This window comes from Nannobrachium achirus (assembly GCF_963921795.1).
Source record: "Nannobrachium achirus genome assembly, chromosome: 5".
In the NCBI taxonomy this organism is placed as follows: domain Eukaryota; kingdom Metazoa; phylum Chordata; class Actinopteri; order Myctophiformes; family Myctophidae; genus Nannobrachium; species Nannobrachium achirus.
Genome location: NC_137814.1, coordinates 17,470,665 through 17,485,509, shown reverse-complemented (window position 1 = coordinate 17,485,509; position 14,845 = coordinate 17,470,665). Strand labels below are relative to the sequence as shown.

The window sequence follows — 14,845 nt, the reverse complement described above, 5'->3', positions numbered from 1 at the left end:
CCTTTAGTCACCGTCGGGCAGAAACCTTGTATCTCTGAGTTTCAAATGTGTAGGTGTTTTTTTGCAAAGTAAAGCCCTGCTTCGTCACACAAGACTGTCGCGCAAAGCTAATTAAAATAGCAGATGTACAAGCACACAACGCTCATGGTTATAGGGCTGGGCAAAAACCCATTTAGGCCTAGAATTATTGAATGCTTTAACCAGTGAAAAATAGCAGATATACAAGCTCACAGCGCGGCACCGAGTGCCGCGCTGCGAGCTTGTAGATCTGCTATTTTTGAAAAAGTTGTGAAAATGTGTGCAAATCTTTGAATATATGTATTTTCAAAGTGAATGTTTGTAACTCAAATTTTGCTTCCGGGTGGTCCCATGAACTAGATACTCATAGGTTTTTCAAAAAATCTTTCAAAAGAAGTCATTTTCAAAAGACACTTATAGAATCGGGTCAAAATTATAATTTTCACGATTTTTCAAAAATAGCAGCTCTACAAGCTCGCGGCACTCGGTGCCGTGCTGTGAGCTTGTATATCTGCTATTTTTCAATAGTTAAAGCGTAAAATAATGATACACAATAATGTGTACCTGTTCAAAATGGGTTAAACAAAAACATATCGAAAACCAGATCATCTTTTAAGGGATTGTAGCAGCGTGCTGACCTGTGTCCTCTCCACGGAGGCGGTGTGTTTGTCACACATGGGGCTGATCTCCATGCCCCGCTCCCTCTCTCTGTCTCCCTGGTGGAAGAACTCGTCCATGATCCTGTCCGTCCACTGGCGGTACAGCTCCAGGGACTTGGTGGGGTTGCTGAGGTCGGCGCAGTGAACCATGTTCCGCAGGACCTGTGGGGGACAGTGGCCCTTTAAGTCTCTAAGTGGGATGCGGGGACCCCCCCAGGGGTCCTTGAGGGAGTTCCAGGGGGGTCCCGAGTTAAATGATGGTTAGGAACCAAATGGAACCCTCATGGGTATGTAACTCTGAGTAAAATTAACATAGATTTTACAATATAAATTGGGGTCCCAGAGATAGAAATGCCATGTCCGTAGCCTAATGCATGTCAAGCTGGGGGTCCGTGAAATTGAAATGGTTGAGAATCACTGCTAGAGCCGTAAGAGTCTTCTCTAATGCGGGTCCATGGCATATCTTTTCAAATGGGGGTCCACGGGCTAATAAGTGTCAATTTGGGGGTCCTTGACATGAAAAATTATGAGATTGTGAGATCTATGATCTTGCATGTGTGTGTGTGTGTGGGTGTGTGTGCTAGGCCCATACCTGCATTCTGTCTGTGTAGTTGTCCAGCAGCAGCACTCCAGAGCTGGTGACCCTCTTGGTTTCCACCATGGTCTTCAAGTCAGCCAGCAAGCTCATGTGTTTGGACATGTCTGTGGCCAATACCTGGACAACAGACAGGAAAGGGTTATCAAACACACAACACACAGAAAACAAAATACTGTAAAGAGGAAATCATAAGACAAGAAACAAAGGAAATCTAGAACTCAAGACATGATGAAGGCTGTTTCCTCACCAGTGTTAATTTCAAAACAAACTAGTCTAAAGATTTGACTAAAATGTTAGGGAGGGACTAGTGGAGAAGTAACACTTGGTTGCTCACCATGTCAATGACCATCCTCCTGAGGCTCTGCCTCTGCTTCTTGCTGAGGTTCTGGAAGATGTCACAGTTGTCCTCCTGCAGCAGCTTGAAGCCCACGGCCAGGTGGTGGTTCTCCAGCACAGACTCATCGTTGTACATCAGCGCCAGCTCAGAGTCTACGCCGAACACAGAGGCAATGCATGGATTAAAGCAAAAATAGAATCTCTCCACAGAAAATGTTTGTATGGCCAAGTCCTAATGTGTGATTTGTGAATCAGCGTGAAAGGAGCCTCTCCACTAGGGCGGGTCATACTTTTTTTATTTTGGAAATCCAAACGTGTTGGGTGTCCATTTTGTGTGATGGAGAATTCAAATATGACATTATTTTTGTGATAGGACAACTCTAACCTACATCAATTTGCATTTTTAAATTGTTAATTGTACCCGTTCTATCTCATTTATAAGATAGAAAAATCCAAATGAAATATTAACATGTGGGGTGTCTAAATTATGTGTTTCTTTATGGGGAATTCAAATATGGAATTCTTTTTTGGATAGAATAACTCTAACCTACATCATTTTGCACTTTAAAAAGGGAGAAATGTGCGATTTTACCGCTTTTTAGGATATTATTATAAGACACAAGGGAAATGTTTTATAATGACAAAGCCAAATCAAATGTACATATTTATTAACCATTTAAGTGCATAACAGTGAATACACTTATGGATATCAAATATCACTTCCAGAATGTTGCTAAGTTGAACAAGTCCTGCTTTGACTCAGCCTTGGACATCAGCCTCCTGCTGGTCTCCTGATATCTGATACCTCCATCCCTCTTTTCCTGGGAGAAGTAAAGTATTGGAGGAAGCTTCAGTCACCATTTTGACAACCCTCTCAATACTTTGGGTGTGGCATGGCCAGTGAGGTACCTCCATGGGGGTGTTGATAACGTTATTCAACTCTGAGGTGTTTATTGTACAGGTGCGAGGTGGCTCTGCACATCTTCTGACTAGCTAATCATTTCAGCAATGCTGGAAGCATCATCATTGATCTCAGGTGTCTTTCTGCTTCTTACTGAGGAGTAGTTGCTGCCAGGCTCACTGGCATCTCTACAGTATTGCCAGTGAGCTTGAAGGCAACTATCTGTTCCAATACCCCAGAAAAAGGGACTAAAGAGGAGCCACATGCAGAGCAAATTGCCAAGCTTTTTGCATGGCTGAGAGAGGGGGGGTTTGATTAGACCTTAAAGGCCATTGGAGGGGACTCAACAAATCTTAACACTGGTGTCAAAGCTGGAGTAATGCAGAAGCTGGAGCTGCACCTTTAGGCAGAAAGCTGGTCTGGTTGGTCAGTGTATTATCCGTTCACAGACAATGTATTCCACAATAGATTGCATTTTTTTTTCTGATTTGATCCTCTCAATCCATGCTTTGACACCCAGAGCCTGAGAAGACTGTTTGCTGTGGTGAGCCAGCGGCTGTGGTTTGCTGGCCCAATCTCCAGCAGAGCCAGCCTTGCAGGAACCACTCCATCCCTGACTGCAGAAACAATATCATGATAGCCATAGTGTTGATCAGTCGAGAGATCTTCAATGACTTTGGCAGGCAGCTCTGTAGCTGAATTAAGGCGCTTTCTTATTGGTCCAGACAATGTGTTGTCTGACAGATTAGGACCATCGAGTTCAACAATGACCACCTGGCGGAGGGGAAGTTCACCAGTGTGTAGGCTCCTCACCAACCAGACCAGCTTTCTGCCTATAGGTGCAGCTCCAGCTTCTGCATTACTCCAGCTTTGACACCAGTGTTAAGATTTGTTGAGTCCCCTCCAATGGCCCTTAAGATCTAATCAAAACCCCTCTCTCTCAGCCATGCAAAAAGCTTGGCAATTTGCTCTGCATGTGGCTGATCCTCTTTAGTCCCTTTTTCTGGGGTATTGGAACAGATAGTTGCCTTCAAGCTCACTGGCAATACTGTAGAGATGCCAGTGAGCCTAGCAACAGCAACTACGCCTCAGTAAGAGGCAGAAAGACACCTGAGATCAATGATGATGCTTCCAGCATTGCTGAAATGATTAGCTAGTCAGAAGATGTGCAGAGCCACCTCGCACCTGTACAATAAACACCTCAGAGTTGAATAACGTTATCAACACCCCCATGGAGGTACCTCACTGGCCAACATGCCACACCCAAAGTATTGAGAGGGTTGTCAAAATGGTGACTGAAGCTTCCTCCAATACTTTACTTCTCCCAGGAAAAGAGGGATGGAGGTATCAGGGATCAGGAGACCAGCAGGAGGCTGATGTCCAAGGCTGAGTCAAAGCAGGACTTGTTCAACTTAGCAACATTCTGGAAGTGATATTTGATATCCATAAGTGTATTCACTGTTATGCACTTAAATGGTTAATAAATATGTACATTTGATTTGGCTTTGTCATTATAAAACATTTCCCTTGTGTCTTATAATAATATCCTAAAAAGCGGTAAAATCGCACATTTCTCCCTTTTTAAAGTGCAAAATGATGTAGGTTAGAGTTATTCTATCCAAAAAAGAATTCCATATTTGAATTCCCCATAAAGAAACACATAATTTAGACACCCCACATGTTAATATTTCATTTGGATTTTTCTATCTTATAAATGAGATAGAACGGGTACAATTAACAATTTAAAAATGCAAATTGATGTAGGTTAGAGTTGTCCTATCACAAAAATAATGTCATATTTGAATTCTCCATCAAAAAACACACAAAATGGACCCCCAACACGTTTGGATTTCCAAAATAAAAAAAGTATGACCCGCCCTACTCTCCACACAAGCTCTAGTTTCCTAAACAACTAGTAAGACGCCTCAGGGCGACACGCGACCTAAAGGGCGAGGTCCAGCCATGTCTTGGCCATCTGGCCAGTGATGTATATCGGACCAGTTACCCATATATGGAGACCCCTGGTAACCATATATGGAGACCCATGTACTGTATATGGAGATATGCTGTGAGAGCCCAAACATGCTTACTCAGTTATTCGTTATGTGAAAGCCCTATGACGTCTATGACATCTGACATCATACATACAATCCCTGTTATGCCCATACATGGAGTTCCCTGTCTGTCGAACCAGCCACACAGATATGGGCTGTCTTGGCAATCTGTCTTGGCCATATATGGATTCTGTTAGTGTGTATGTGGCCGATGAGGCCTCCATATATGGGCATTCCCATATGAAGTCCTATTAGATATGGGCTTAATATTGATGACATCAGGGAACTCCATATATGGGCATAAAAGGGATTATGTTAGTGTGGTTCCCTTGACATCACAGTGACGTCAGAGCATGATGTCAAAGCGCCAAACCCATAGACCGTAAAAAAAGAGTCAGCATGTGCCGTTTCACATACTAAACTGCGACCTTTGGTCACAATGAACACAATACTCGTCTAATGGCTGCAAATTTTAATTATTTTATGGATTACTTTTGCAATTAATCAAATAATTGAGAAGCGTGTTTTTTTGTTTTTGTTTATAAATATATATTTTTTAAAGTTCACCATCACTGTGACTAACTGTGCTAGCATTTTCATAGACAGCTGCCAAAGTGGACTTACTGGTGTTGATGAGGAACTGGTTCGAGACTCCCGGGTGATCGACGTCATGGATGGCAGCGGCGAAGATGGCCGCCAAGATCTCCAGGTCGGTGAAGACGGCCTGCGTGTGAGAACATGCCAGGAAATGCAGGGTGAGACAAAGGGGAAGAGAGAGCATAATAAAACAATACAATGAACGTGCGTCAGAGTCAAGGGAACTGGCTTGGCGAGTTGCAGCTTTGGACAATGGCATGAACCCGGGACTTCCCTTATGTCATCCTCTGCTATGCATCATATCCATGACAGTCCTTAAAATGCAGTGGCGCAAAGTAACTCAGCACATATACTCAAGTACTTAAGTACAATTTTGAGGTATTTGTTCTTTACTTGAGTCGATTTCCAATTTCCAATACTTTTACTTCTACTCCACTACTGTACATCTCGGATTCAATTATTGTACTTTTACTCCCCTAGAATTATTTTGACACTTTAGTTACTTTGTAGATTTTATTGCAAAACATACATTAACCACTTCAGCCATATATACATTTTGGCCATTTGAAAATCTAAACGCTCACAATGCGTCACTATTTCCAAAAGATGTTTGTACCTTTGAAAACTTGAAATGGGACATTCTGCATAATGAGTGCTTTTACTTTTGGTAATTTAAGTACATTTTGATGCCAGCACTTTTACTCAAGTACATTTTGAAATCCTGACTTTTACTTGTACGTTGTATTTCTGTTTTTACTTGCGAGTACATTTTCAAACACATGGGAGGGACGACGGAGAGGAAGAGAGAGAGAGAGAGAGAGAGAGAGAGAGAGAGAGAGAGAGAGAGAGAGAGAGAGAGAGAGAGACCTACGTCCAGAGCGGGCGTGGACAGCAGGATGTGTGTGGACTGGGCCACGTCGGCGGCGTGCAGGCTGTTGTGGTACGCCACGTCAGAGTGGTAGTGGTTCTCCAGCGTCAGCATGAAGGTCACAAAGGCGTCCGCCGGGATCTTGAACGTCCTCATCAGGTCTCGCTCCTGCAGGTCGGGAGGAGAGACGCAGAGACAAAAAGACGTTAATGAACGGAGACGAGTATCGTGAGCTGTATCTAACAATAGCCCCTTTTCCACTATGAGGTGGAACCTCAGAACTTTCCGAAACCTGAACCTATTTTTGTTCTGGTTTTGTTTCCATAGCGCACAGCCCGGTTTCAGACAAGGTTCTGGGAACCTATGGGCGGGGCCAGCAGCGCTGCTGCTTTTTTTTGGGACCTTCCCGGTTAGGTCTGATCTAAACGTAAGCAGAACGTAAGCAGTTCTTGGTTCTGGAAAGTTCTGGTTCTAGTTCGGCCCTGTAGTGGAAAGGGGGCTAATTACACAATTACAGCGCTTTATGCGGGTGACTCGGCTGTCTGCTCATTCCCATTCTGAAGATGTCCTGAGCACTCTAGTGATACAGAAGAATGAGTGTGTGGTGTGAGGCTGGGTGCTAGTGCTAGTGACACTCGAGACTATAAGACTATATAGTCTTAATGGGTGTGTGTGCACGGTGCGTGCGTGCGTGCGTGCGTGTGCAGATATGGAGCACTGACCTGAAAGATGGTGTACATGATGCACGTGAGCGGTCGGTTGTGCGAGTGCTCTGCCACCCTGAAGATGTTCAGACCCCATTTGTTGATGTCCTCCAGGTCCTACAGGTGGCGGAAGAAACATGTATTAATTATGACAAGTGTTTCTCAAACTTTTACATTTCAAGGTTTCCCCTTAACAGTATACAAATGGAACCAATGGGCCCTAACGGGTCCATTTGGTTCCATTTGTATACTGTTAAGAGTTATACAGACTTGTATGGGTCTATTTAGACCCCTCTAAAAGAACCCACAGAGTCCCTAGAATCCACTTTATGACACCACATCATCCACATATTATATGATATTCCACCTCAACAATGTTCATCTTTTAAGCCCCTCTCCTACAGTGAATACCAACCCCGCCATGCGTTAACTGTTGGCAAACGCTGAGTGTGACAACATTCTGAATGTTACTAAACGCTACATGTTGCTAAATGCCAAAATGTGCCAATGCCAAGATGAGAACAGAGAAGTTCCTCATGAGCAACACATCCTCTATCTACTGTACACTCTGTTCTTCATGCTGACCTCTATCTATACTCCATACTCTCTATACCACTGTTTCACAGAAACTATTTTTTTAAAAGTCGTGAAAATGTGTGCAAACCTTTGAATATATGTATTTTAAAAGCGAACATCTGTAACTCAAATGTTGCTTCTGGGGGGTCCCTGGAACTAAATATTTTTAGATGGGGGGGGGGGGTCCATGGCCAAATACATATCATTTTGGGGGTCCTTCACATGAAAAGGTTTGAGCACCACTGACACAGAAACATAGGTTTTTCAAAAAACCTTAGAAGGATTTGAAATATTCAGAGATTTGCACAAATTTTCTAAATGTTTCAAAAATAGCAGATCTCCAAGCTCACAGCGCGGCTGTGAGCTTGTATATCTGCTATTTTTCAATAGTTAAAGCACAAAATAATGCCTAATAACGCGTTCCCAGTCTAAATGGGTTAAACCACCCCCCCCCCCCCCCCCCCCCTATGAAGAACATTCATGGGGGGGCCCGCAGTGAATCCTTGTACCCAGAATTTGGTTGCGACACCCCTGCACACGACGCACCTTGGACAGAAGCTCCTCCTGGTCGGTCTTGACCCCGAAGCGGTGACCTCCGGCGGACGCGTGGCTGAGCTTCCTCACGCCGCCGCTGATCTGGCTGAGGGTCAGACCGTCCTGCTGCTGCACGCCACCATGGCCCTGTCGTCGCTTCCTCTCCCTGCTGGCCTTGGGCACCGGGCACGGCAGCTCCAGCTCATTCTGCTTGTCTGCTCGGTGGTGGTGGTGGAAGAAGAAGAGGAGGAAGGTGGATGAGGGAGAGAGAGAGGGTGGAGGTGGGGGGATGGGAGGTGACAATGGAGAGATGTGGTTAACCTACTGCAGGGATTCCCAAACTTTTTTGTCTCAGGGCACCCCATGAATATTTTTTTTAATCCGAGGCACCCCTACGTTATAATTTTCACCCCCAGCTCCTTATATTTATAGCATATCGTCGTTGTGGGATGGAAACCTTGTATGTCCAAAACCGTTCGTTTTGTATTTATCATCTATAAAATGTACTAAACTAGTGAAAACAGCAGATCTACAAGCACACAACGCCACACAACGCCTCGCATCGTGAGGCGTTGTGTGCTTGTAGATCGGCTGTTTTCACTAGTTTTGTGCAACAGTCTTGTATGATGAAGCAGGGCTTTGCTTTACCAAAAGACATACACATTTGAAACTTGGAGATACGAGGTTTCTGCCCAACAGTGACGATATTTTAGTGATTATGTTGCGAGGAAAACATAGAGATAATAGCCAATTTGGTTAGAACTGACTGAAAATGTTGTACTTCAAGTTTTAAATGATACTAAATATTTTTTCAAGTGTCCAAATAAATTTAAAATATTATCAAATTATCTCGCGGCAAACCCCTGGGTTAACCTACCGAACAGTGGTTATGAAACTTTTTTTGCACGAAAAACACTCCTTTGGACTTAAACACCAAAACAATTGTTTGTGATGACCTGGAAAAGTGTCTATGGCTGTTTGAAATAGAATTTCAATCATTGTGAGATATGTTAGTGAACCTTTAAAAACACAATGGTAAAGACATTTAAGGAATTTATCCCCAGATTTGACATTATTCTGATGAAATCCCCTGATTATCGCCAGTCAGCAGGCTGACCACTCAGTTCACATTGCCACGAAGCATGGATCAGATTTTTATAGCAGCATTTTCTCTCTTTCTCCCAAATATCTTTGTGACAAGAATTGTCATTTTCATACAAGAGGTTGCTGAGCGCTAATGAGTTTCTGAGAAACCCAGAATGATGACAGCTCAGCTATTCAGAGAACACGCACGCCAGAGATGAACCAAGAGGGACCGGCGAGGAGCCATGGGAACCGTGGAGACGTTGACTCACACAGCAGCATGCCGAGGAGGGATGGGTTGCAGCACAGTGTGCACTACAATGTGACAGCGTCTGCTAGAAACAGTGGCCGTGACCCCCAAAATAATCTGACATCACGCTCTGGCTTCACTGTGATTTCACACTAACAGAATCCCTTTTATGGCCATATATGGAGTTCCCTGATGTCATCAATATAAAGCCCATATCTAACAGGACTTCATATGGGAATTCCCCTATATGGAGGCCACATCGGCCACATACCACACTAACAGAATCCATATATGGCCAAGAGGCATATAGTCACTTTTGCCTGATGAAGACCTAAAGTCGAAACGTTGCAGTTGCCTATAATAAAAGTAAGTTTTTGGCGCATATAAACAGTGTGCGGGCGTTCTTCTCCATCCATTATCTGATACCTTGATGTCCAGCACCTGGCCTGAATACAGGCTTGAGATGTGCACGCAATTTTGTCTAATAACTGGTCCAATATACCAGGCCAGTGCGAGGTCGCATGTCGCCCTGAGGTTTCTTTCTAGTTAAATCAAGTATGCTGTGATCCTAAAACTGCCATTTGTTATATTGAGTGAATTCTTCAGCATGTGCTTGCTTGCGGCACATCAGACCCTGCCGCCTACAGTATGTGTGCCTGGTGACTTTGAGCGTGGGTTGATGTGATTTCTCACTCGTCAGGGTGAGATTTCCCCCTGCCTGCACATGCAGCTGCGCGCATGGGCGTCGCACCAAAGTCTGGGCCCTGGGTACAAGGATTCACTGCGGGCCCCCCATGAATGTTAACTATTGAAAAATAGCAGATATACAAGCTCACAGCGCGGCACCGAGTGCCGCGCTGCGAGCTTGTAGATCTGCTATTTTTTGAAAAATCTTGAAAATGTGTGCAAGAAACCTATGTTTCCATATCAGTGGTGCTCAAACTTTTTCATGTGAAGGACCCCCAAAATGATATGTATTTGGCCACGGACCCCCATCTCAAAACACATCCAGGGACCACCCAGAAGCAAAATTTTAGTTAGAAATGTTCGCTTAAAAAAATACATATATTCAAAGATTTTCACACATTTTCACGACTTTTCAAAAATAGCAGCTCTACAAGCTCGCGCTGTGAGCTTGTATATCTGCTATTTTTCAATAGCTAAAGTTACTAGGGCCCCTCCACCTTGGGCCCTATAGTAACTCAGTCGCCACTTTCCACCCCCTTGTGACGCCCCTGGCTGCGCGTGTCGGTGTGTGTGTGCGTGTGTGTGTGCGTGTGTGTCTGGGTAACACGCAGCAATTCATTATGCCGCCACCGTGGTGAAACTGAAAGCCTCCGCTGGGAAGATGATGAAGGCACAGAGGATCTCGCTACGGCTGACAGACGCTACGCTGCAGTGCAGACAGACGTCATCTGATCTGACGGCCTTCTGCATGAAAAACCCCTCCTCCGTTCCAAAACTAAAATGTCTCTCGTGCAAGCACACACAGCGATCTCTCTCTATCTCCTTGTTCGTCTATCCTTCCTCATTTCTTTGTTCTCCCCTGTTTTGTTTCGTTTTCTTTTTCGTTGTTTTTCCCCGTCTCTTTGGGGAGAAGATGAAGGCATTTTTACTAGGGCTGTAACGATATAGTAACGATTTTAATTTGCAATGATCTACTATATCGATATGCAAAAGCAAAATATCGTTCCACTTTGTATCCTATTGTTTCACAATGCAGATAATCGGTATAGAATTGTTTTGCAATGCAAATAATCGATTGTATGGAAACTCAGTATTTTTTCCTTGTATTTAGCAAAATAAAAAAGAGGGGTCTAATTACTTTTTTTGGTACTAATTCCATTCCATTTAGCTACTCTGTTAATTAAAAAGTAGAGGGATAGAGAGGTTTTCTGTGAGCCATTTTTCCTCTGCTGAAAGAGTAAATAAGTATCGATCGATAACTCGATATTGAATTCTTCTCCACTTTTAAATCACTGATTATATTTCAGGGAACTCAACATATTGCCTTGCCCTTTACAATAAGCCTGTTTTAATGACCTGTGCAGACTTGAGAGTGGCTGGCTATAGTTGATGTGTCTCATTAGCCTGTCTGACTGACTGTCTGGCTGCTGAGCCCATGCACGGGGCTGAGCAAGGCCTTTTTAGCATACTGCGATTTTAACCACTTTAACCATTATTCTATGCTTCAGCTATTGAAGAATAGCAGATATACAAGCTCACACTGAGCTTGTAGATCTGGTATTTGTGCAAGTCTTTACATATTTTTGACACGATTCTACAAACGTCACGTCAGTGGTTCTCGAACTTTTTCACGTCAAGAACCTGTAGAATCATAATGATGTATTTGGCCGCCGACCACCATCTCTAAACATGATGTATCTGCCGAGCCCACGGGTCTGAGTGAGGCCTGCTAGCTGTCAGGTTGACTGATGGAAGGTGACTGGCTGGCTGGCTGGCTGGCGGTGACTCACTGAATGCCAGCAGGCTTTTAAAAGACAGGGAAACACTGCCGTCCCCCTCCATGAATAATACACCCGCCCTCACGCCTCCGTCTGTACGCACGTTATAACACACACACACACACACACACTAGGGATGGGACGATACGCGATATTATCGTTTATCGTGATAAAAAAACACTCACGATAATCGTATCGTGGACATTTAATGTATCGTGAAATCGTTCTCCGTCATGCACTGGGATCAATTCACCCTTTTATTTGCCGAGCAGCATATCCGGTACCACTTAAACCCTCTATAATTGGAAAATGGTACTTATAAAATACGTACTTGATACAGTCTTTTTTTCCACTCTCTATCAGTCTTTTCCCCAAAAAATAGCCGATCTACAAGCTCACAACGCGTCAGCTAATAATATCGTAAATCGTGATTTATTTTGTCACAATAATCGTGAATAATCATTTTCATATTGTCCCATCCCTAACACACACACACACAACCACAAAACCACCAATTCTCTGGTGAGTACCACGAACGCACAAAACCACCAATTCTCTGGTGAGTACCACGAACGCACAAAACCACCAATTCTCTGGTGAGTACCACGAACGCACAGTCGCACAAACACGCGCATGCACGCACGCCTTTCTCTCCCTTTTTTTTAAAGTAAAGTCTGGATAAAACAGCATCCCTCCCACTCCTCTCTGCAGTGAGCAGCAGAATGTGTGTGTGTGTGTGTGTGTGTGTGTGTGTGTGTGTGTGTGTGTGTGTGTGTGTGTGTGTGTGTGTGTGTGTGTGTGTGTGTGTGTGTGTGTGTGTGTGTGTGTGTGTGTGTGTGTGTGTGTGTGTGTGTGCGCGCGCGTGAATCAGACCAGATCAGACCGGTTCACACACACACAGCGGTGCACAGCACACCAACTAGGAGGCTTGCCAAGACTCAGCACATGTTTGCAGTGACCTGATGACCTTGAGCGAACAGACTACATCATCCCCCAAAGGATGAGAGCGGCTTTGGGCACTTCCATGTAAGGCTGTGACTATCAACTCTCTTCTTAGTGCCTTTTCTATCCATTGCTTTTTTACATTAAGGGAATAATCCAGAAGCATATACAATGCATATACAGTATGTCGCTGTTGTCAGGCAAAAGCCTTCCGTCTCCATATATTCTAACTTTCTGTGTTTTTTCATGAATTAATTCCTTACTTCATCGCTACAAAAATTCATTAAAACGCAGCTATTGTTTTTTTTTTTAATCTTGAAAAGTAGCCGTTTTGGACATGATATATATGCTATATTCGAGAACATTTTAATTTTTTTTATTTTAACAAATCGACATATAGGCCTATTCTATTTATAATATAGTATTTTTATCATTGACTAAATAGATAAGGCTATCAAAACCTCCACCGGCTGACAGTCAGTAATTCAGTCTGTCAGTCTGTCACGTCACGCCATGTCACACTTTTCCCCTTCTCATATCTTTGTCACTGTTGCCCCTATCCATGCCAAACCCCTCATTTCTCACATGGCCCTCATCTAGTGCCACCATGAGGCTGATTCTTGCAAAACACATTTCTTGGACACTGCTCCTACAAATTTTGCCCTAAAATCACGCAATTCGGTACACAGTATGTCTAGACTCCTGTCATCAACATGGATCTGTCCCATTTAGCGTCACCATCAGGCCGATTTTTCAAACACATTTTTGGACACTGCTCCTACAGATTTTGCCCTAAAATCACGCAAAGCGGCACACAGTATGTCTAGAGTCACGTCATCACCATGGATCTGTCCCATTTAGCGCCATCATCAGGCCGAATTTTACATGTGACCTGGCGGTCGCTTATCTCCCGACTAGGGAGTCTTAGTTCGTTATTCAAGGATATTGCAAATAGCAGATCTTGCAGACCAGCTATCATTTTTATTTTATAATCAATTGATTAGCTGTTTCACCCCTACAGTACGTCCATGCACAACGTGTGTGTGTGTGTGTGTGTGTGTGTGTGTGTGTGTGTGTGTGTGTGTGTGTGTGTGTGTGTGGCTGTGTGTGTGTGTGTGTGTGTGTGTGTGTGTGTGTGTGTGTGTGTGTGTGTGTGTGTGTGTGTGTGTGTGCTCACCTAGGAAGGTATTGGAGATGTACTCAGACACCTGGTTTCCAGCGCGACTCTTCTCTGACAGGTGGCTGAGCTCCCTGTTCAGCATCCTCTTGAACTGGAAAAACAAGCAGATGAAATCACAGTTAGATCAGCTCAACACTGGACCAAAGGCCACATGCAGTAAACACAAGGAGAGGGGCGCCCATGGCCTAGTGGTTAAGGCAGTGGTTCTCAACCTGTGGGGGTCCCCAAATTATTTTGGGGGGGTCCCCAGATGATTAACTTAATGTGCAACATTGTTTTCTCTCTCAACTGTAAACAAACCAACATAACGTTTAAGTGTATAGAGGGTATCTGCACATTTCTAAAGTGACAATTTAAGGACCTTTTAATACGTCTAAAAAAATTAATTAAACATCGGCCAAATTGTCAAATATTAGAGGCAGAACGCCTTGCGAGGCGTTGTGAGCACATGTAGATCTGCTATTTTCACAATAGAAACCTGTTATACAAAATGTAATGCATCAACTCTTAGTGCTCATCAGGGTGGGGGTCCCCAGTTCAAATATGATTATTTTTGGGGTCACAGGCTGAAAAGGTTGAGAACCACTGGGTTAAGGCACAGAGCACATATAGGCTCTGCGAGGTTCGATTCCCGAGCCCGACCATCTTTGCTGCGTGTCAATCCCTGTCTCTTTCCCCGTTTTCCTAAAGACCCCAAAATATCGAAAGAAAATGATGAAGAACAACAATTAAAACAACCTGGCACTGTAACAGCGCCATTCGGAGTGGAGGCATAGAGTTTCCTGTTGTTTTTCCATTGGAAGATGTCCCTTGGGAGTGAGCGCCATTGTTTGTTAGATCAGTGGTTCTCAAAGTGGCGTCCGGGGACCTCTAGGGGTCCTTGAGGGGGTTCCAGGGGGTCCCCAGCAAAACGAGATACAGTTTCAACACTTTAAGCTTATTTGATACTTCGGCTATTTTCGAAACTCTTGAAACATTTTGAAAAATGAAAAACCACACTGATTACAACGGCTGAATACATCAATTTAGGGGTTCCTTCTTGACATGAAAAGGTATGAGAACCACTAGCTCATTAAATAT

The 14,845-nt window shown here is 43.9% G+C and overlaps 1 protein-coding gene across 1 annotated transcript in view; it reads right to left on the bottom strand.

Moving 5' to 3' along the window:
• LOC308286157 (3',5'-cyclic-AMP phosphodiesterase 4B-like) overlaps positions 1–14,845 on the bottom strand; it is a gene marked incomplete at its 5' end in the record, with an annotated part of 132,469 nt that overhangs the window by 4,871 nt on the left and 112,753 nt on the right. Inside the window, 8 exons of the mRNA XM_080727113.1 lie at positions 657–839; positions 1,270–1,392; positions 1,610–1,764; positions 5,191–5,290; positions 6,035–6,199; positions 6,754–6,852; positions 7,858–8,060; positions 13,763–13,856. Of these exons, the coding sequence (XP_080583239.1) occupies positions 657–839; positions 1,270–1,392; positions 1,610–1,764; positions 5,191–5,290; positions 6,035–6,199; positions 6,754–6,852; positions 7,858–8,060; positions 13,763–13,856 (1,122 nt within the window). The remainder of the gene's footprint in view (positions 1–656; positions 840–1,269; positions 1,393–1,609; positions 1,765–5,190; positions 5,291–6,034; positions 6,200–6,753; positions 6,853–7,857; positions 8,061–13,762; positions 13,857–14,845) is intronic.